Here is a 24,121-nt window from a genome sequence, read left to right as displayed (position 1 = left end):
TACTTATGAAGCTTATTTATCAGAGAATACTGAAGTAATAATTCTAATTTATGAGTAACACATCCTCCTCCTTTGGACATACACATAATATATAAAGCGGTCAGTTGCGAAGTCCATTGTCAAATAGGTCTAAAAGGGTACAGGGTGGACTATGACTGATTATGTAAGTCCTAATTTGACTTATCTAATTAAAAACAAGTATACAATATGTTATCTTTACAAAAGTAATTATTTGCTATTAAAATAAAATCAGAATATAAAAATTGCTTAAATTAAAACATTAAATATATATTATTTCTATAATTGGTACTTGTTCCAATATATTTTGGCTGAAATAGTCTCCTCACCTACCCACAATTAAATGTTTAACTTGGAAATGGCTCACCTCAAAGACTTCATAAATATCTGCTTTGATTTAATTTTGATAAAGTTATAAAATTATTATTGATTTTTCTGATGTATCTGTAAAATGTGTTTGAAAATATATCATAAAAATTACTATTTAAAACTGTATAATATATTTTTTATAAAATAAAGCTATGATTATTTTAAGTTATAAAAGACATATAATAAGATTATAATAAATGAGAGGGCACTTTTATAGGAAAAAATTCCTCCTATAGTAGCCAAAGTGTATCCACATTAGACCTAATCAACTGTGCACAATTCTGTACAACCTATTTCTTTTTTTTTAAATTTCATTTTTAAATTACAGTTTACATTCAATAATGTATTAGTTTCAGGTATATAGCATAGTAGATAGACAACCATATACTTTACAAAGTCTATTTCAAGTACCCACCTGGCACCATATATAGTTACTGCAATATTATTGACTATATTCCCTATTCTGTACATTACATCCCATGACTATTTTGTAACTACCAATTTGTAGTTCTTAATCCTTTCACCTTTTTCACCCTGCTTCCCAACCCCTCCCCTATATCTATGAGTCTATATACAACTTATTTCTTACTATCAAGTTTTAGGTTTATATTAGTTCTACCAGGAAAGTTTCTTATCTTCAGACCAACAGTATGAAACATTAAAATGATCTTTGATAATATACTTTCTTTTCCATTGATCCACTGTCTATATTTGAAGGCATCAAATCTAAACCTTACATTATTTTCATTGAACTCATCGTTTTTGAAAGGCACACTTAAAAAAAGATAAGGTATATATAAATTTTCAATATGAAAGAGTGAGAAAAAATAAACTGACTTAAAAACTTGGCAGATAGTAATCTTTGATGTCAGTGTTCTGAGAAAATGTAAAAGTAAATATTCTTCCCTACCTCACAGCCATATGACTACATTAGCATTTTTCTACTTACTCTTCTATATATGAAATCTATCTTTATGTACCAGGAAACTACACTGGGGTAATACAGAGAATGTTTAAGGAAAAGGAAAGCTCTTTCTATTAATAGTCTTTGAAGAAAAACATAATTTTGGAGGTAAATGACTGGAGAACTGTAGAGGACACCTACGTAGGAATAGCAAGGAAGTGAGAAAAGTTGATAGGGATCAATCTTTCCCATACCCACCCTCGCCATAAAACACAGGGCAAGAAATATTGCAGTCAAGGAGAGTACATTTCAAAAGCAATCATGAACAGTCTCTAGTTCCATTTGGCAGGCGAAATACGACCGTAATCTCTGCCATCTTTCTCAACCTCCTCGAGGCTAATTCCTGGAGACCCATCAATAGCTGGTGTGGATTATGCTGATTTATTCTCTGCTCATCTGTCTCCCATGGAAGGAGGTGGGCTGGTGGTGGTGGTGGTGGGGCAGTGCACAATGAAGCAGAACAGCCCGATAGGATGGTCCAGCTGTCCACAGTCAGCTATCAGAAATTACTGAAATGTTTTATTAAGCAAATTTTGGAATGAATCTGTCTGCTGAGCTGGTTTCTCTAGAAAACACTTTACAGACAGAATACACAGAACAAAGGGCAGTGTATATTTAACAGTCATAGGGACTGTTTTTCCCTTAACCATAGGACCAGGCTTGATCAGTTACTGAGAAGACTGGAAGCAGGAAGAATATTTTCAAAGGAATGATTAGAAGGTCCTCTGGCTCTGACCCACTGAGAAGCCGGAGTGGAAGGAGCAATGAAAGTTCGGTGCTGAGATCGCCAGAGGACCTGCCTGCCACAGGAAAGCTCTTTGATCAGCACCTTGCTCCTGAGAGTGGAACAGAGTCTTAGAAGCCACCCTGGGCATCCATGTGGCACAGGCCCTCACACTGACCTGATCACAGCAACGCTGCCACCACGCCTAAAAAAGGCAAGCACCCTTCCATTTGTTCCCCTTCATTAAGCCCTAATTAGTGAAGTCTGCAAGGCAGCAATGCTTTTGTTTACACATCTGTTCAAACAAAAAATTTAAAAAGCAGTGTTGGGTAAGGGCCAACACTGTAAACACATAAAAGTCAAACTTGATTGTCTTTGCAAAGCAGGGAATCAGGGGTACTATACTAGTAAAAACATATAGCACATGCAAATACATTTATTCAAATGGCATCTGAGAGTCTAAAATGACAAAAACTTTTAAGGATCTCTGCACAAGTGTGAAGAAGCCCTTCCTCAAAGTAAGCATTCAAGGTCTCTGGTGGGAGGTGGGAAGTGTCTCCCAGGACTCAGCAAACCGAAGGCAGCCGAGAGCTGCCCCGCTTGTCTTCTCTCCTAGAGAAAAGCCAGCTGGTTAGAAGACCTACCACAAATATATACGAAAGTCAGGTTTTCTGTACATGTTAAAAATCACATTCAAATCTGAAAAAACAACACTTAAATTCAAATAAAAAATGTTTTTTGGGGGAATAGACGGATTAAAGTTTGTAACTATAGCTACAATCTATCTCTATATAGAGGGGTGGGCACATGTCGGTTTTGAATAATAATCTATATAATATATTACATATTCCACATTCAAAGGCTGTTAAATCGAGTTGTTTACCCATATCTTCAGAAAAAAATCACTTCTACTGTCATGGTAAACAACCTGCTTCCCTATTTATAATGGTCTGGCCCTCTAGCAACTTCAGCGCGAAATTATAGCTAATTTGCCTACAAACGTCAGGTGGTCATAATAATCTGGCCACTCAGTGTATATAAAAGCCTAAGTGACCACCCAACTGTCTGACCGTTTGCCCGGTAGCTATGAGGTGCAATGATCACCAGAGGGCAGACGCTTCGACCAGTAGAGGAGGGAGCTAAGGGTTAGGTTGCTGCCAGGGCACTGTCGGCTCTGAATCTGCTTCACCTGCACCCCAAACCCAGAGATCAGTTTTGGCCCGATCCCTGCAGGCCAGGCTGAGGGACCCCCACCAGTGCACGAGACCATGTACCGGGCCTCTAGTTGTATTATAACTGTAAACCTACGTTTGCCCACCCCTCTATATTTAATACTACTTTGCTGTCTGAGTGAGCCATGAAAGGACAGCTGTATATTGACGGCCCTGAGCTTAGGTTCCTTTTTATCCACGACAGTCCATTTCTCATCATCCAAGAAGTTTCCCTATTTAAAAGGCAGAACAAAGTGACAGCCGTGGGAAGGACACACACTGCAAATAGAAATGTGTGAGCCCCATCTCGTTGGGATCTAACTTGAAGGCACTGCCATTCATGACCAGTGGTCAACCCGTGGGAAAGAGCCAGGTGAGGCAGTGTCAGCTGCCTTCACCAAAGCCCGCAGATGAGCAACGGGGAGGGTTCACTAATACCCCCAGTCCTCCACGGGCAGGAGGTCAGGGAGAAAAGTCCCTTTAATATTCTTACAAAGGCGAGAGAAGGACCGGAGCTGTCTGAGGACTGGGGCGAGGCCTTACCCAGACACTTACTGTAAACCTTGGGGGAGGTTTTCTCTCTTTTGAGCCCATTGGGATCCGGAGGGTAGGGGATCTGACCTGGACTCCCACTTGTTTCTTCCATTTTTAAGTCACAATTCTAGCAGTCTGTGAAGAATCTACACTAAGTGGTAATGGGCAGGTCCTTAGCATCTTATAGCCCTGATCTCAACTCCAATCTTTGTATTGAGTTTTATTACTGTAAACTTTTCTCTAATGACTCTTTGAAGGTCTTATATTACACTAGGGCCCAGTGCATGAATTCGTGCACCTTGAAAGGAACTGTGGGCCGCGAGGTTGCAGTAGGCACAAGAGTGGGTCTCAGCCCATCCTCCGTGCCCCTGCCCCGCCCCTCCCGCTGCAGCCCCCAATCCCCTGTCTGCCAGCAGCCCTGCTCCTGCCACCACTGCTCCTACAGACTGATGGCTCCGGCCCCGCTCACGGCATGGAGCGATTGGGGCTGGCGCTGTCAGCGGGTGCAAGTGGCAGCTGCTGGCCTGATAGCCCCTAAGGAGCAGGGGGAGGTGGAGAAGCCCTCAGGGGCGATCAGGGCCAGCAGCCACTGCTCACACCCACTGATGGCCCCAAGTGATCGGGACCAGCACCGGGCACTGGCAGCGGGTGCGAGTAGTGGCTCTGGCGCTGGCTGTGGGTACGAGCGGGGCCAGGGCCAGTGCCAGCAGCAGTGCGAGCACCGGGCTGGACCGTGGTGCATGGGAGCAAAGAATTTTCAGTAACCCCCAGAGGCTCGCCCCGATGACAGCGACTGGCGGTCCGCCTTGGTCTGGCGACCCTGCTCACCTGCTACAGTGCCAGGGGTCCTCAAACTACACTACGGCCCGTGGGCCACATGCGGCCCGCCGAAAACATTTATCCGGCCCGCCGGGTGTTTTTGCCGCCGCTGTGTGCATAGGAATTTGTTCATAGTTTTTTTTTAAACTATAGTCCAGCCCTCCAACGGTCTGAGGGACAGTGAACTGGCCCCCTGTTTAAAAAGTTTGAGTAGACTACACCATTCTGCCATGGCCAGCACCCGCCATGTTCTGATCATGCCCCCTGGTGATCAGCACATGTCATAGCGACCAGTTGTTCGATTGTTCTGTTGTTCCACCATTTGGTCTATTTGCATATTAGCCTTTTATTATATAACTAGAGCTGGTCACACCCCCTTCAGGGTGGGGGTCCCCACTGGGGTGCCTGGCCAGCCTGGATGAGGGGATGATGGCTGTTTGCAGCTGGTCACACCCCCTTCAGGGTGGGGGTCCCCACTGGGGTGCCTGGCCAGCCTGGATGAGGGGATGATGGCTGTTTGCAGCTGGTCACACCCCCTTCAGGGTGGGGGTCCCCACTGGGGTGCCTGGCCAGCCTGGATGAGGGGATGATGGCTGTTTGCAGCTGGTCACACCCCCTTCAGGGTGGGGGTCCCCACTGGGGTGCCTGGCCAGCCTGGATGAGGGGATGATGGCTGTTTGCAGCTGGTCACACCCCCTTCAGGGTGGGGGTCCCCACTGGGGTGCCTGGCCAGCCTGGATGAGGGGATGATGGCTGTTTGCAGCTGGTCACACCCCCTTCAGGGTGGGGGTCCCCACTGGGGTGCCTGGCCAGCCTGGATGAGGGGATGATGGCTGTTTGCAGCTGGTCACACCCCCTTCAGGGTGGGGGTCCCCACTGGGGTGCCTGGCCAGCCTGGATGAGGGGATGATGGCTGTTTGCAGCTGGTCACACCCCCTTCAGGGTGGGGGTCCCCACTGGGGTGCCTGGCCAGCCTGGATGAGGGGATGATGGCTGTTTGCAGCTGGTCACACCCCCTTCAGGGTGGGGGTCCCCACTGGGGTGCCTGGCCAGCCTGGATGAGGGGATGATGGCTGTTTGCAGCTGGTCACACCCCCTTCAGGGTGGGGGTCCCCACTGGGGTGCCTGGCCAGCCTGGATGAGGGGATGATGGCTGTTTGCAGCTGGTCACACCCCCTTCAGGGTGGGGGTCCCCACTGGGGTGCCTGGCCAGCCTGGATGAGGGGATGATGGCTGTTTGCAGCTGGTCACACCCCCTTCAGGGTGGGGGTCCCCACTGGGGTGCCTGGCCAGCCTGGATGAGGGGATGATGGCTGTTTGCAGCTGGTCACACCCCCTTCAGGGTGGGGGTCCCCACTGGGGTGCCTGGCCAGCCTGGATGAGGGGATGATGGCTGTTTGCAGCTGGTCACACCCCCTTCAGGGTGGGGGTCCCCACTGGGGTGCCTGGCCAGCCTGGATGAGGTGATGATGGCTGTTTGCAGCTGGTCACACACCCTTCAGGGTGGGGGTCCCCACTGGGGTGCCTGGCCAGCCTGGATGAGGGGATGATGGCTGTTTGCAGCTGGTCACACACCCTTCAGGGTGGGGGTCCCCACTGGGGTGCCTGGCCAGCCTGGGTGAGGGGATGATGGCTGTTTGCAGCTGGTCACACCCCCTTCAGGGTGGGGGTCCCCACTGGGGTGCCTGGCCAGTCTGGGTGAGGGGCTGAGGGCTGTTTTCAGGCTGGTGGGTGACTGAAGCTCCCAACCGCTCCTTTTTTTCTTTTTTTTTTTTATTCTGGGCCAGCTTTAGCTGTGAGGCCTCGCTGCTGAAAGCCGGTTTCTGGCCTTTGTTTACCATCTGTATTTGATACAATGTTGCAGTCCGGCTGGCTGAAACCGGGCTGACTAACACAGGTTTCTGGGGTTTTGTTTAGCTTCTATATTTGCAACATAGTTGCTTAGAGTTGCAGCTGAGAGGCCGGCAAGTCAGGCGGGGAACGTTGGAGTCCGCAGTCACTGGAGCAAGCAAGCCTCCCTGTTCGCTTCAGTGCATGGCTGCCGGCCGCCATCTTGGCTGGCAGTTAATTTGCATATCGCCCTGATTAGCCAATGGGAAGGGTATCGGATGTACGGCTAATTACCATGTTTCTTTTTTATTAGATAGGATACTTGTTATATGACAAGATCACAGAAGGGTGGTGCTGATGGGAAAAAAGTTAAAAAGCCTTTCTTGGCAGCACCCGCACCTGCTTGCCTTCCCAGTGGCTGGCACTTCCCACAAGGAGCCTAGCTCCTCATTCCCCTCCTCCATGGCCCCAGATAGAGTAAGTGTAGGCTGACTTGGTCACTAGGCTACCAATGGTTCTCCAGCGGCTAGGGGAGAACATTTCAAGCAACATGCCACAAAAGACACTGAGATATTGCAAATAGCTGTGAGATAGGATATAGATTATTATTAGTAATGATAATTACTAATAATCAATAATAAAGCACTTACAACTCTGAATGATTCCCTATAACCACATTATTTCACTCTTCTTATTCTGATACTAGAGGCCTGGTGCACAAAATTCATGCACGGGCAGGGGGTGTCCCTCAGCCTGGCCTGCACCCTCTCCAATTTGGGACCCCTTGGGGGATGTTTGACTGCTGGTTTAGGCTCGTATCAGGCCTAAACCGGCAGTTGGACATCTCTCTCACAATCTGGGACTGCTGGTTTCTAACTGCTCGCCTGTCTGCCTGCCTGATTGCCCCTAACCACTTCTGCCTGCCAGCCTGATCACCCCCTAACCGCTCCCCTGCTGGCCCGATCGCCCCCAACTGCCCTCCCCTGCAGGCCCGATCACCCCCAAATGCCCTCTCCTGCAGGCCCAATCGCCCCCAACTGCCCTCCCCTGCTGGCCTGATGGGCCCCAGTTGCCCTCCCCTGCAGGCCTGATTGCCCCCCAACTGCCCTCCCCTGCCAGCCTGATGGGCCCCAGCTGCCCTCCCCTGCAGGCCTGATCACCCACAACTGCCCTCCCCTGCTGGCCATCTTGTGGTGACCATCTTGTGGCAGCCATCTTGTGACGATGTCACGCAACACAAGCTAGGCTTTTATTAGATAGGATGCTTTCTTGAGTCACACAGGAGAGGAAGTAAACATTCATAGAGAAAGACCGCATGATCTGAAATAGCAGTTCTGAAACCTTTTGGTCTGTGGGGTGCAAGAAAACCCCAAAACTTTCCTCCCACCTTCTAAGTTCTTCTAGCTAAACTAATAAATGAACACAGAGAGATAAACAGGAGAACCTGACTAAAATTTATTTTATGGATATGGCACATTTGGGGGTGCCATAAGATATGAGACCCAAAGACTCACTGGGCAGTTAAGGTTTGTTTATATGTCATTTTGACAAAGGAGAAGCTGGGCAAGGGTCTGGGATTTCAAAAGGGAAGTAGGCAATTCACAGGTAGAGGGGAAAGAGCACGCATGAGGCAAAGAAATTCTTGCCGGGCCACCCAGAAAGAATGGGGCAGAGAAGGCTTTGCTCCGATCCTTACGTCTGCCACACTTGACTCAAACAGGCCAAGGTGAATGTGCTAAGAAGGTTCCCTTCCTGGAGCAGGTTTTTCTATCTGAATTACCTTTAGGCAGGAAGGGGGAGGGTCAAAGGTTCTGAGTCTTTTGTTTCTTAATAACCAGCTTAAAATCAACAACCCAAAAGGCCCATTTGGGGTGGAAAAACTCTGGTCCTTCAGATCTTAGAACACCATATACTTTAAAGATTATTGAGGACTCCAACGTTCTCTCGTTTATGTGGGTTACAGCTATTGAACATTTATAATCTTTATTAATTCATTAAAAAACAGGTCAAGCCCTGGCCGTGAGGTTCAGTTGGTTGGGTGGCGTCCCATGCACCGATAGGTTGCTGGTTCAATATCCAGTCAGGCCACATGCCTGGGTTGCAGGCTCAGTCCCTGGTAGGGGGCATGCAGCAGGCAGCCGATCCATGTTTTGCTCTTACATTGATGCTTCTCTCTCTCTCCCCTTCTCCCTTCCTTTCTCTCTTAAATGAGTTTTTATAAAAGTAAATTACATGTTAACTTGATTTTAAAGAGAGAGGAAGGGAGAGAGAGAAAAAAACCCACATCGATGTAGGAAACATTAGTCAGTTGCTGACCATATACACACCAACTAGGGCTCAAACCCCAACCTAATATGTGCCCTGAATGGGAACTGAACCCACAACCTTTTGGTCGGGACAATGCTCCAACTAACTGAGCCACCCAGCCAGGGCCTAAATAACTTTTTAATAACAACAAGAAATTTCATATTATCCAACGCAAACAAAAAATGAGAGAAAAGAGTAGCTACGTTTTACTTTTTGCAAGCCTCTGTCTAAATAAAAGACAGCTGGATTCTCATATCTACTTCTGCATTCAATCTGTGGCCACAATGTTGTTTTGGTTGGAGCATATGAGGAAAACCAGTCTCGTACAGATATGTAGAAGCCATCAGAATATTTTAATAGCCTTCTCAGACAATTCCTTTCTGATACTATATCAAAACTCAAGGTTAATTTCATGTAAGATATGAAACTATAAAAAGGGGTTACATGCTAAATCTGACAAGCTCAGGGGAGCCTTACAAACTTAAGAGACATGGGATGGTCTGAAGTTAAAACTTCCTAACTAAAAGCGAGTCATGGCGGGTAGCCATGTCACAGGGTGGTATTTTTCCCTAACAAAGGGCAATCTTCACCTTAACTGAGCCTGTCTGTGGTCTTTTTTTTCATCTATAATAACATACTTTTGGCATATCAAAGCAATTTCTCCTTTTCTGGACCCCTGGAAGCACAACCATTGCACAGAGACCACAAATCCCCATTGTTACTGTTATCATGTTAATTGCTGACTATTAACTATCTAGCCTATACCCACCAATGCAAAAGTATGTGTCTATTATTTTACTTTATTATACAATCCCAGAGATTTCCCTACTTTGCTTTCTCCCACCTCCTGATCTATCACCAATGGACTTCCTTATTCCTCCTCCTTTAATTGTAATGTATAAAATAAGGTGCATAACTGCTATTCTCTGGAGCATTTTCCCAATCTGGTGAGATTTTGCTTTGTGGCAATTGTCATGAGTTTGTCTCATATAAATTAAAAAAATATTCTTATAGGTTTAGATGTTTCTTACATTGACATCAGTACATCTTTTATATTGTTAAAATTAAAATTCATTGGTATATCTTAATGGAATTCCCCCCCCCCCCACACACACAATTTTGTAACATTCACTGGTCATTTGAAAAATACTGATGAACTGAGTTATGCAGATCTTCAAAATGTTGACATTCAATTATGCAACACTGTAAAATTGTATTAATTGTTAACAACATCAACTGCCTCACAAAACTCTATGGGGAGGGTTATGGTGGCAAACTAAGTTTTTCAATGTTTTAATTTTCACTTGAAAGCATGAATTTTATCACTGGCAACAAGTACTGTCTGTTGTTTTCCTTGAAGCCACATACTCCATAAGTTCATTTTAAAGAACATATCTATTAAATACACAAATAAATAACCACAATTTCGTGGCAGGCAGTTCGACAGACTGGAGTAGAGCAAGGACAATGGGCCAGGTACAGAAGGTCACCAGGGTGAAAAGGCCCGGGTGCCTAGCAACAGGCAAAGCTGGGAACACCAGGACCTCACTTCAAGGGCGACCTTTTCTCCCCCAGCATATTGCTGGCCATGTGGTGTAGACCCCCTGGCCTTTCATATAGCTGGCCATGCCGTTCGGACCCTCCTCTCACCTTTCCTCCCCTGTTATCTTGCTAGTCACGCAGGTTAGACCCCCTTAGAGGGGGAATGAATAAAGGGCTGGCAAACAGCTCTTAAGCCAGCCGTGGGCAAACTACGGCTCGAGGGCCGGATCCGGCCCCTTTGAAATGAATAAAACTAAAAAAAAAAAGACCATACCCTTTTATGTAATGATGTTTACTTTGAATTTATATTAGTTCACACAAACACTCCATCCATGCTTTTGTTCCGGTCCTCCGGTCCAGTTTAAGAACCCATTGTGGCCCTCGAGTCAAAAAGTTTGCCCACCCCTGTGTTAAGCATTAAGCCCCCATGATCCCTCGAGTCAAAAAGTTTGCCCACCCCTGTCTTAAGCATTAAGCCCCCATGACAATGAGGTTCTGACCTGCATCAAATACATCTAGGCCTCAGTTGTGTTTTAGGACCAGGAAAGCAGTAAAACCAGACAAGCAATATCACAGCTGACCTCAAGACTAGCTGCCTTGACTAATGACCTCCTGCCCTGGTGCCAGCCAATCAGTGAGGCCATGACCCTGAAAGGACACACCTGGAAAGCTGATGCATATTCTACTGAGATCCTCCCTAGGACCTTCCCTGAATCCCCACCTTAAAGGCCCTCAGGCATGAGAACCAAGTGCACTCTCCCTGGGGCACACCAGTGCCTTTCCCCTTCTTGTAGTGAAAATGGCTGTGGGGATCTGCCCAGGTCGACCTCTGTGTGGGAATTACCAACAATAAACATTTGCTGACCTCCTATTTTGTGCGGCCTACTGCCAAGTGGTGGTGTTTATAGACATGTACTCCATGGCCTGGTCCTTCAGCAGCCTGAAGAGAGAGCAAGCACATGGGGTATGGACTGAATGTAGTGTCACCGTGTCTACAGTGATGACTGGTACAGAAGAGTCTGGAATAGAGTGATCTCTGAAGACTAAGGCGTCATGGAGGAAGTGGAACCTGACTTGGATTCACCTGGGATGAAGAGCAGACAGATGATCTGGCTGGAGTGCAGACTGAGTAAATGTATCGAAGACATGAACACCAGGCAAGCCTGAGAGCACTTCTCATTCAGATAAGAGGGGCTGTTTCCCCTGCTGATAAATATATTGGTTCAGTGGTAGACCTGAACAATGCCAAGTTATCTCAAGAGAATTTCCAGGAAAACGATGAAAGTTATTCCTGGAAAAGATAGTTTAAACCACTTAAAAATTCTCAGGATATAGTTATGAGGTCCATTTTACCCTAAAAACAACCAAAAACCTATAAATGTATTTTAAAAGTATCAGTATGCAAGACACTATTTTAGGTCTCTGGGGTCATCAAAAGTGATTTAAAGCTATAGCTTGCTCTTTCAAAGTTCAGAGTTTATTAGGAAAGAAGGGAAAATGTGTTCTTAAAGAATTATAATAAAAACTTGGGAATCATCTATAATAATAAAAGTGTAATATGCAAATCGACCAAATGACTGAACAGCAGAATGACTGTCTGGACAACCTTCCGGATGACCACGCTATGACACCCACTGGTGCCAGGCCAGTCAAGGCGGGTGCAATGCGATTGGTTGGGGGCCCACCATCGCCCCATGATTGCCCTGCAGAGGGAGGCCCAGGCCACCAGCCGGCAGTCTGCGGTGGGTGGGTAGGGCCTCCTTCTGCGGGGGTGATCCATCACAGAGCCCTGGCTGGGTAGGCTGGGCCTACCTCTTTGTGGTGATCAATCGAGGGCACAGGCCGGGCTGAGGGACCTACCTCCTGCCCCCAGAGTGCACGAATTTCAGGCACCAGGCCTCTGGTCTATATAATAAAGATCCAGGGTCGTAACAACTGATTATGACCAAAGGCTCGACCAGACCAGAAGTCAGTGCTGGGTTGCCATGGTGACCCAGCACTGACTGCTGCGCTGTTGGCCCCCCGACCCAGCACTAACTGCCTAGGGGGCTGCGGATCAGGCCTGGAGAGAGGCCTGCAGAGAGAGAGGCAGGGTCTGATCCGTAGCCTCTATGGCAGCTGTTGATCAGAACTTGCCTCTCTTTCTCTCCAGGCCTCCACCTGGGCTGCTGATCAGCCCCGCCTTTCTGATCAGGCCCCGCTGATAGGCAAATCTGGGTGATTGTAAGGAGACAATAGCTGCCTAGGAGGCGGAGCTTCTGATGCTGACTGGCATAGAAACTGACCAATCAGAACCAAATCTGGGTCAACTGTGAGGAGCCAATGGCTGCCTAGGAGGCGGAGCTTTTGACGCTGACTGGCATAGAAACTGGCCAATCAGAACCAAAGCTGCGTCAACTGTGAGGAGCCAATGGCTGCCTAGGAGGCGGAGCTTTTGACACTGACTGGCATAGAAACTGACCAATCAGAACCAAATCTGGGTCAACTGTGAGGAGCCAATGGCTGCCTAGGAGGCGGAGCTTTTGACGCTGACTGGCATAGAAACTGGCCAATCAGAACCAAAGCTGCGTCAACTGTGAGGAGCCAATGGCTGCCTAGGAGGCGGAGCTTTTGACACTGACTGGCATAGAAACTGACCAATCAGAACCAAATTAGCCAGCAGAGGAGGGCAGTTGGGGGCGAGATCGGGCCTGCAGGGAAGGGCAGTTGGGGGTGAGATCAGACTAGCAGGGGAGGACAGTTAGGGGCGATCAGGCAGGCAGAGGCAGTTAGGGGCGATCAGGCGAGCAGGGGAAAGCAGTTAGGGGTGAGATCAGGCCGGCAGGGGCCCCAACCCCCTGATCGGCCCTGCTCTGTGCGTGACAGGGGGTGGTGTGGCAGAGGCAGTTGGGAATGAGATCAGGCCGGCAGGGGAGAGCAGTTGGAGGCTCAATCAGGCAGGCAGGGGAGGGCAGTTAGGGGTGATCAGGCAGGCAGGCAGAGGCAATTAGGGGCGACCAGGCAGGCAGGCAAAGGCAGTTAGGGGCGATCAGGCAGGCAGAGGCGTTAAGGGCAATCAGGCAGGTGAGTGGTTAGGAGCCAGCAGTCCCAGATTGTGAAAGGGGTCCCCGATTGAAGTAGGTGCAGGCTGGGCTGAGGGACTCCCCCCTCCCCCCACAAATTTCGTGCACCGGGCCTCTAGTACTTTAGAATAACAGGCCACTTAAAGTACTCTTGGGTGAACAGAACACCTCTAAGAGTAAAGATAGCTTACTTCCAGCTCTGGGGCAGGCTTTGTGGAAGAGATGCCACACCTGAGGGAGGTCCTGACAGGCAGAGGAGGACTGGAGATTTGGGAGATTAGAAAAGTAAGGCTATTCCTGGAGAGAAAATGCACAAGTAAGGAGGAAAAGGTAAAATCATCATGCTTTGCCAAAATGTCTTTGGCGGAGTAGATACTGCCAGCAGGCTTGCTATATCTCTTGAGTTCAGATAGAGCTTTTTAAAAATGTATCTTTATTGTTGAAAGTATTACAGATGTCCCCACAGATAGAGTTTTAATTACCTAAAATATTTTTTTAAAGGAAAGGATGCACTCAGTACACCTGATTTTAAAAAAAATTTAAATTTCTTATTGTTGAAAGTATTACATATGTTCCCCCCCATCCCCCGCCACTGACCTCTCTCTGGCCGCTCCCAGCCCCCAGCACATGCCCTTGCCCCCTACTGTCTGTGTCCATTGGTTATGCTTATATGCACGCATATAAGTCCTTTAGTTGATCTCTTACCCACCCCTCCCACCCTCCCCTGCCTTCCCTCTGAGGTTTGACGGTCTCTACACCTGATTTTTTGTTTGTGTGTTTAATTGTTAAAGTGAAGGTAATTCTTCACAGGCAAGTTATCTTGAAAAACTAGACTGATTTGTCATATTGGAAAAGTAAAATGGAATAAAAAAACAAAAGTAAAACCTCCCAAACAAAATAGCATCTAGAGTAAATAAGGGATCGATACTCTAGGGATTTAAGTTAATGGCCACTGTGGAGCCTAATGGAAGCCACTTACCCTCTTATTTTTAAAAATCAGCAAAACAAGATGTTGCATTAGTCTCCAGGAATCCTACACATTCTAAAACACTATGATTCCCTAACCTTATAATTTTGCTTTATTCGTCCTAAAAAATTCTGAACTCCTATGTGCAGAGGCAGTGTTTCCAGATGACAGAGGCATAGGTGTTTCCGTTAAGTGTCCATGTCCAACTGACACCTTGGTCTTCAAAGAGGGAGAAACATAATTTGAAAAGGGCTAAGTGCTTAGTGTGCTTTAAGTCACCAGGTGGAGCCCATCAGAGTTCAATGAGGCCTTATAGCTCTAAGCTTTTTTATTGTTACTTAGAAGGCATTATTTGAAGAAATAGTATTTTTTTAACTCTTTAGAATCTTCCGGCTATTCTAAACAGAGAAACTGTTCAGAGGCCATATCTATCTTCTATGCAACTGGAAAGATGAACAGCTACAAGAGTTAGAATCAAACTATTTCCTAATAAGCAAAGACTATTTTTGTCAGTCCAGTCCATTGCCAAATTAGTGTATGATTCCTTTCAAAGACTATGGTTTCCTACAGTATTCTTCATGACAAATCAAGGCAGGTCCTTCATCTATAAAATGATATCTAGAGGACTGGGCTAGATACCTTTTATAGTATTCTAACATACTCTACTATTGATACTATTAAAAACAAAAGTAATAACAGGTCATTGTAGAGAATAACAGAGGGAATTCCACTCATCACCTCTGCTGATAAATAATAATCATAATTACAATAATAAAATGTGTTTTATTATGAGTCCTTTTAATGCTTTTCTTTAAAAGAGTTGAATGTGTTTTGAACACATCAGTCACATTACTTCATGAATTCTGGTAGCATCACTGTGAGAAAGGATGCCGCAGCTTCTCATGCCACCAGCTAGGAGGGGATCAGTGTACATGTTTATCGTTAACACTGGATTTTCCTTCCTCTGACGAGGTAACAAGTGCTCTTCACAAATGATAAACCATCTTTCTGAATTAACCCTAGTCTTAAAGATAGAAACACAAGAGCCATTTTTTAAGCCAACTCTAGTCACATAAGTTTGTACATACAGAGTGGGGCAAAAGTGGGTTTACAGTTGCGAGTGTGCAAAACACAGACTTTATTTTTGTATTATTACTTATTAATTATTGTATCATTTTCCATATGAACAACTGTAAACCTACTTTTTCCCCACCCTCTCTATACACCCACAATTTGAAAAACCTTGATCTTTACTAAAATTACTTGAAAGAATGACTTTTTGATACAAACACATAAAATCCACATTTAGCTATAGAAAGGAAAATGATAAAACCATAAAAAATCCCACCCAGTAAGAGTTAATTCCATTACATGCTGAAACCATAAACCTTACTTACTGGACTACTCCATAAACCAGTCATTTGTGAACAATTACTTTAAGCCATCATGCCATTCACTATCCTGAAAAATAGGGTAATGGAATGCTGTATCTCCCCAAAGTCTGCTCATTGTAAACAGTCTATCCCTCCTCGCTGACTCCGAGAGCTGTATAAACACACTGCAATCAAATCCACCACAGCTCATAGAAATCCTGTCTTTAAGTCATCTACAAAATGCAATCTAATACAAATACAAGAGAGAGAGGTTCTTACTAACACAATATTTTGTATTTACAGTACTCTGAACAGTGCTTAAACCTGCACTGGCTGTATGAAAGGCGCTCTCCCCCATGCCACCCGCGCCCCCAGGCTGACAAGCGTGCTTAGTTCTCTCCTTTACACCACACTGCAATAACATAAAGAAGGGTTTACTATTAATCCAGGTTTTACTACAAAGCGGCCCGTTATTTCTCTGTCAAATACTGGCGAGAATGCCAAGTGTCTGTCATCCAATTCAGGGGATTAAGTCTTCTTTTATAGTCTGATACTTGTACCAATTTATAAAAATACAGATATAGTTTCTTAGAGTTGGTCACAGTCTATATTTTGGCTTGGAGTCAGGCAGCAGAGGTTGACTATGACAGCTGGCAGGAAACTGAGGGGAGAATACATCCTCCCCCTTTCAGGCACCACATCACAGTTGCCATAGTGATTAATCCTTAATTGAATGCTGTCTTTGTACATTTCTTTTCAGAAAACTTTAAGTAAACTTAAGTTGAAAACATGCAGTTGATTGAAAAAAAATGAGGCACCACATCACAAACAGGTATAGCTACGTTGTGTGACATACTTCCATATATTAAAAGAATGAAGTAACTCTAATAAAGGTATTATCAGTTCCTTCAAATACTTAAAATATTTTTTGGGGGGTTTGAAGCTTAACCCTAAATTATAAAGGTTTTCCCTATTGTTATCAGACATCTCATTTTTAAAAAAGCTGCCCAGAAATGGTTCTTAAAATATCCAAATACATTTTAATGCAAAATAAGTTATTTTATATTGTTTGTATTACTGTATAACCAAGGTGTAATTAGATTTTAGGAGAGGTAGGTTTTCATTCAAGACATCTATAAAACGTGTTCTATGAATAAAAATTATTTATAAAAGTATGAACTATAAGAAACCAAAAGATAGATGAAAAAGATAGTATATTAGGCCTTTTCTTAATATATAGTTGAGTTTGAAAGCAGGTTCCTAGCTTTTGTCATTTTGGTTATCAACAATTATATCAAAAGGACTGAGAACCTCTGAAAGACCAGAGTTTTATCTAGGCTTATGGTAGACATGACCTCTTCGTCAGTTTCCCATTTAGTCTATTCCTGTGCAATTTAGTTAAAGGCTTTCACTTAGACTCAACGTAGTATTCCTTGGAAAGTGAAATTCTTGCACATTGTGATCCCTGTCAGTCGTGTACTGCCATCACACAAACAAACAGGACTTGTTTCCTTAGGCAGTGAGGCAACACCTCTGCACTGGCTGCAGACGCACGTGCACACACAGACCTCACACACACGCGCGCACACACACATACACACAATCTTTTCAAACACATGTAAAGGTCTCTAATAAAACTTTGGTGACAGACATGAAGCACCCAGAAGAATTCCCAGTAATCAAAAGATTCTTGATGCCTGCGAGCCCCAGATGAAAGATACTGTCCTGTAGGTGGAAGGTCTGGGACTTGGGGAGTCTTCAGAAGCAAGAGGCTTGCAAATCTCTCTAACAATATGGCGGAGTCTCTTTTGTCTTCACCTTGCTTCATTTCCCTTCACCTTAGTTTATTCTTTTCTTCCCATAGCTCTTTTTCAATTTTTTTCAAAACTGCAAATTCACTATTGCCACCCAACCACCATACTACAAGTTGCAAAACCTTTCAGTGAGTGAGATACATGTCTTTCACCAATGTTTCAAAGATTTACTCATTGAAGGTGCTGAAGTAATACTAACCAGATATGGTGAAGTCACTGAGTGTAAACATTTTTTTCTTAGATAGAAATTCTGTGGTGTGGCTTTGAAATGTCATCAACATCTCATCTGTGTGAAATAGTAGTATCTTAAAATGTCTTTACAAATATTTTAGTAAAGAGAAAAACAACACTACTACTTCTATCTCCCTGACATGACTGAAGTAGTATTTAGTTTCCAGAAGAATTATAATGAGGAGGACCAAGATTATTATGTGTAAAGATATTGCAGAAGTAGTCTGCTGGCAGTGATGCCTCCCTCATTTGAATGTCTGTCAGCAGCTATGGAAATATCTTAAATTAGAAGCAGTCCAATCAACTGATGAATCTAAAGAGAAAATAAATCTATCAGCTTTAAAGAGAAAAATTACTAATAACTTTAATTCGAATATAGACTCTCGTAAAATAAATCAATATAAATTATAAAGTACTGAGTGGCTTTCTATTTTCATAAGCAAAAACTTAATAGTCACATATAACATTTTGGAAAAATATTCTACCATGAACATTATTAAGTTTTGTTTGTTTTCATCATTTTTTAAATTGATTTTAGAGGGGAGGGGGGAGAGAGAGAGAAACATGAATGGACCGGGGTCTGAACCCACAGCCTGGGTATGTGCCCTGACAGGAATTGAACCCACCACCTTTTAGTGGGTTCAATGGGGACAATGCTCCAACCAATGGAGCCACACTGGCCATGGCAAACATTCTTGTGGTTTTCTTAAGGGAGTCCAAAGCCCCAGATTTCCTAGTACCACCCAACCTTTTATTTATAGGTAAATGTAGTTGCTTATAACTATTTATGGATTATTCCTGTGGTTCCCTCAGGGATCAACGCCTCCAGGGGAGTTAAAAGGGGACAGCAGTCTTACCCAGTGGTAGTACTAACAAGAGTAAACCCTCGATTTTGTGGACCTCAATTTAACGGACTTCGGATTTAATGGACAAAATTTCCGGCTTATATGTCATATATGAACATTAACAACCTCTTGATTTTAAAGTGCTTTTAACCAGGATTGTCTTAAAATTAAATTAAGAGGCTACTTTTTTTGTTATTAATTCACTGTTATTTTAAAGAAATTTTAAGCGAATAGGCCATATGTTGGAAAAAACACTGTAGTAATTTTGCCAACATAAATAAATATTACATATCTACAACTATGGCCAAGATATTTAAAGCCAAGAGTCACCGCTGGTAAGCAATGTTGGGGAATGATTAGAATGTGAGAATTGGTTCTGTTGTCATGGGGTGTGTTTCTGCAGCTAAGCCACGCCCCAGCCGGTGTATGTGTTTACTTCAAGGTAACTGATGAATTCACACATTTACTAGACCTACTCAGTAGAAATGTAAAGTTACTGTAATAGATATAGAAAACTTTCCAGTGGAATTAAACTTTTCATACATACTTAATTTTAATTACACAAACATGTCTGCATAAGTAAAAACAGGTAAATTAACTTGTCATTTTTAAAGATAGGAATTCAGAAAACCTACTTTATTATATAACGGATTTTCAGCTTTGACGGACTCCCCCTCGCCCGAATTAGTCCATTATCTCGAGGTTTTACTGTACTTATTATTTATTGAGTGCTATGTCGTGTCAGGCACTGTTCAGAGCACTTACAGGTATTACTTCATTTAGTTTTCATAAAAACCTTTGGCGGTAAGAAGTATAATTGTTTGTATTTTAAACACCAGGACATTGAGGCACAGAGAAGGTAAGCACTTCCTCCTGGTCACACCAGGTTATGAGGGAGAGCAGAATTCAGACTCTGACATTCCGAGTGGAGTCCATGCACAGGCTAGTGATAACCACCAAACTCCTCCAGCCTCTGGGAGGCTGCACAGCTCATTAGATTGGAGATGAGACTCATTATATTTATTTACTTACTTATTTTCAATTAAACTAAAATGAGAAAAACACGAGGTATGCCTCAGGGGTTATATTTTATGTCAAAAATACAGTAGCTTTAGTTTTGACATTGGTGAGAAACTAAAAACATCACAAATATATATGATCACTATTTTAAAAATTCTGATTATCAAATATCAAGTAAGATCTTTCTTTTTTAATGGTAAGTTTATAATGTTGTCCCTGAGTAATTTTGTATATAGGTAATATAACTTTCAAGATGTTAAAAGTACAGCTATATTAATAACCTGATGTATTAAATGGTATAGGTCAAACCTGATGATTTGAATCTTGTTCTGTTGGAATTTCACTGTATCAAGTTTTGATGTACAGAAGCCAGCCACTGAAATGAGCATGTTGAACAGACAGTTCTGGCCTGCTAGCCCTGGTGGCATGAGATTGGACCCCCTGCTTACTGGCTTTAAAACTTGCCTGAATATTTTACACCAACCATGATTTAGTCATGAAACCACACATTTTTTCCTATTCCCTAAATAAGATGTACTAAATTGGTCTACATGTCAAGGGGGAGATACATGGTCTCAAAGGGCATATGAGAAATCCTAGGGGATAAATACTCCAATTTGTTTCCTGGTAAGAAATATCCCTCATCATAAATACCACTGTGAAGACACAAGGTTTCTAATGAGGTTGTGCTGTTCACCTCAAGAATGCTGGTGCTGAGAAAGGTTGAAAACTACTGGTATTGCTAATGCAAAGATAAAGAAATTTCCTGCCACTAAAGGCAAAGTATATTTGAAGCATTTTCATTTTTGCAACTTTTCTTGAGAAGGTTCCAAAGGGACTTTTTCTTGCTTCCATATCTAAGGGGTTGCTTCTCAGGTACATTTTGGGAGAAATTATATGCCTATAAATTTCTTCTCTGAAAAACATTTAAATAAACTAGTAACTAATATCCAGTTATTTTATTAACAGCTATTACAGAGGTTTGCCAACTATCTTACCCTTTTCGCATTAAAATTTGTTTGTTTAGGAAAGGGAATGGTTTTTTCTTTTTTAAAGCTAATAAAAAATTGGCTGTCTATTTAAAAGATACCAATATGCTCTTCATTCTAATAAAGCAAATGCCTGGCAAACCCAGCATACTTCTGCCTATCTTCCCCAGATAGCGCCTACAAGGCAGTCAGACTGCAGAAATGCTGTCTACAGTGTTGGTTGAGAGACAATATATTTCTAGATCAAGTGACAATATAAAAAAGCAGCATACGTGGGTCATGAAAGAATGTTCTCATGAATTGTATTTTGACGTTGGGCCTTTTGATTACATTAAAATACTAAAAGCACCGCGTTTCAAAGTCTGCTATTACATTTACCGAAAGATATTGTAAGACAACTGACTGTTCACTGGGTCACTCAGTGGTCTTCATTTAAAATCCCGGCGACAAGTTTCCTTTATATTAAATGCTGGGAAAAGCTATTCTCCTCTTCAGAAGAGCTAGTGTTTTTCCGCCGTTAAGGACAACATTTAGCTCAGTGTTGCTCAGCAGGGTGTTACGGCATTTTGGGCAAATCAATTGTTGGCAAGTGGGATGTCCCCCTCCCACCACAGCCATTTAGCATCCCTGGCCTCCAGACATTAATGCCAGTCAGGCACTCAGTCATTGTGACCTCCCAAACTGCCCACACACATGATCAAATGTATGAGTAGAGAACACACTAAATAAATTGTTTACTTGCTTTGTTCTGTCTACCAGGCAACGCAATTAAATTTGTCCTTAAAAAAATATCTGGGTAAGACCATTATGTCCTATATTTCTACATCCTAACTTTCTCCCACTCTTGAACTTCCAATTTAAGTTATATTTCCCTTGGTCCCGAGTTTCACTTTCTATTCTGATTTTATCATTAAGACAATCCAAATTATTTTAGGAGCCCGATGAGGTACAAATAAATGAAGATCCCTTGGCAGTACAGAGGCATTACCCCTTTCATTCTTAAAAGTAATGCTAACTTGAAACAAACCACTGGTATACAAAATATGCATTTTTAACTCCTACACATAAAGTGGTAGAAAAACTACTCCTCAGACACTTAGTTCTTAGGAATTAATAAAGGATAATAAGCCAAAAAGAAGAAAATATTTTTTTAAACCTTTGATGAAAGTTACTATCTGTAAATAAATTTCACATTTATCTAAAACTTTATTTCTATATAATATCAATTTTAAGCGAGAAGAGCCCACAGACAGTTTTTTATTACCTTTAACATTATAAAAATCCTTTTACTAAAAAAAATAAATAAATTCTATATGAACCTAGTTTTTGCGTTTCTTCATTTTAGATGAAAAATTTTGGAGGAAATTTGGTTTGGGTTCTGATTTAACTGCATGATTCCCTCAGATTCCTCATTGATTGGCAAACTTTTATTGAGGGAAATGATTAAGTAGCTCAATAATTTTAGACATTTAGATATTGATTTGTCTTTTACTATAAAACATCTTCAGTGACTCCAGTGCCCCAAGTAATGTTCTGTTTTTTACACTTACTTGTATGTCACTTATAATCTTAGTAGCTACTTTTGAGGGGTTGCTTAGTGAAGATCTTATTAACTTCTGTGAAAATGAGATAAAAACTGAAGATGACATTATGCTATATGCTTCTTACCTTAGATGTGCAAACAGCTATGTTAGCAGGAAGCTGGGAAAACTGCTTCAGTTCAAATACATCACGTGCTGCCCATCGGCTCATGTGATTCTCAGCTTTGCTTGATCCAATCACATTCTGGTTTGAGTGAATGTAAGCCACTTCCTGAACGCCATCTAGAGGTAATCGATGTTTATTCAGTGATGTCTCATTAGAAAGCAATATGGTTCTACTTATACTTTAAAAATTATCAGCAATACACTAAAAGTCAGTTAAGCTTGTTTTGTTTTTAATCCTCAAGAAAAATATTCAGTTTGTCTGTTAACATCATAATAGTCATTTAAAAAAAATTAAAAAGAGAAAGAGTTCAAATATGTTGGTCTAGGTTAACTTGGAAGGACTTTTCCCTCTCGTCAATATGAGAACTTCTAAGATTAGGTAACAATCTTTTTAGACTTAAACCTGAAATGAGAGTTTTGGCCAACAGAAAAGTCGTGGTGAAGGGTCGTTTCTATGAATTTGTTGTTCCAGTTGATTTAAAATAAAATATTTTTATTGATTTCAGAGAGGGAGAGGGAGAGATAGAAACATCAATGAGAGAGAATCATTGATCAGCCGCCTCCTGCACGCCCCACCAGGGAGTTTCGTTTGGTTGGCTTTGTTCAGTTTTACTGTTTGTATTCTGACTTTTTTGTACATATGCCCAGAGAATGTCAAGATTGGAAGCTTTTTAGGAAATGAAAAAAATTAAGTTACAGCTTTTATCTGAAAGAAGTTTAAAAAATGGCTACATTTTTTATTGCTTTGCTTCTAGGCACCTATAATTTACTTTAAACTGTGGTCATAAAAGAGAAGGCTAGAACTAAGGTCTGTAAAAGCTCTCTCCAACAGCTCTGGCAATGAACCTCGATTATGACCTTCAACACTTGTGCTGTTTCAGTCCTGAACTTCTCTCAACCAGACTCGCCAATCATGCGAAAACAAGATGTTAAATAAGATGACTGAAAGAGCAACTAAGATAGTATTCTCAAGTTTCAAAGCACCAGGGAGTGTGTATGGCAATAGTTTAAAACCTTCCAAAGCCCTAGCCGGTTACTCAGTGGTTAGAGCATCAGCCAGTGGACTGAAGGGTCGAGGGTTCGATTCCAGTCAAGGGCACATACCTGGGTTGCAGGCTCAATCCCTGGCCCCAGTTGGGGCACGTGTGGGAGGCAACTAGTTAATGTAGCTCTCACATTGATGTTTCTCTCTGTCTCTCCCCCTCCCTTCCACTCTAACTGAAAAATCAATGGAAAAAAAAATATCCTCAGGTGAGGATTAACCAAAAATAAATTAAATAAAACCTTCAAAAGGATTCTTCTGGTAGAAAATTTAATCAGATTTTTCTTAATTTTGATGATAAATTTTATGCCTTACTCAAAATAGCATTAGTTACACACTAGCTCTTCACATCTTTTGGACAATAAAATCCAAACAAAACAAAAAAACTCAGCTGATTAAAAAAAATAGTTTATGTAATAATTCCTCAAACATAAAATCTAGTTGTAGCACACAAATCAAAGGATAGCCCAGTAATTAGTTCAGCAGTTCTCAACCTGTGGGTCGTAACCCCTTTGGGGGTCGAACGACCCTTTCACAGGGGTAACCTAAGACCATCGGAAAACACATATATAATTACATACTGTTTTCATGATTAATCACTATGCTTTAATTATGTTCAATTTGTAACAATGAAAATACATCCTGCATATCAGATATTTACATTACGATTCATAACAGTAGCAAAATTACAGTTATGAAGTAGCAACGAAAATAATTTTATGGTTGGGGGTCACCACAACATGAGGAACTGTAT

General features: G+C 42.8%; 1 protein-coding gene across 1 annotated transcript in view; it reads right to left on the bottom strand.

Annotated features, from left to right (window-relative positions):
• The window catches only part of ERCC6L2 (excision repair cross-complementation group 6-like 2), a 127,285-nt gene that overhangs the window by 13,451 nt on the left and 89,713 nt on the right, over nucleotides 1–24,121 (bottom strand). Inside the window, exon 17 of the mRNA XM_014545690.1 lies at nucleotides 22,288–22,442. Coding sequence (XP_014401176.1) covers nucleotides 22,288–22,442 — 155 coding nt within the window. The remainder of the gene's footprint in view (nucleotides 1–22,287; nucleotides 22,443–24,121) is intronic.

Source organism: Myotis brandtii, unplaced genomic scaffold, assembly GCF_000412655.1.
Source record: "Myotis brandtii unplaced genomic scaffold, ASM41265v1 scaffold419, whole genome shotgun sequence".
Classification (NCBI taxonomy): domain Eukaryota; kingdom Metazoa; phylum Chordata; class Mammalia; order Chiroptera; family Vespertilionidae; genus Myotis; species Myotis brandtii.
Note: the sequence above shows the minus strand (reverse complement) of the source record. Positions and strands in the feature narration are given on the sequence as shown.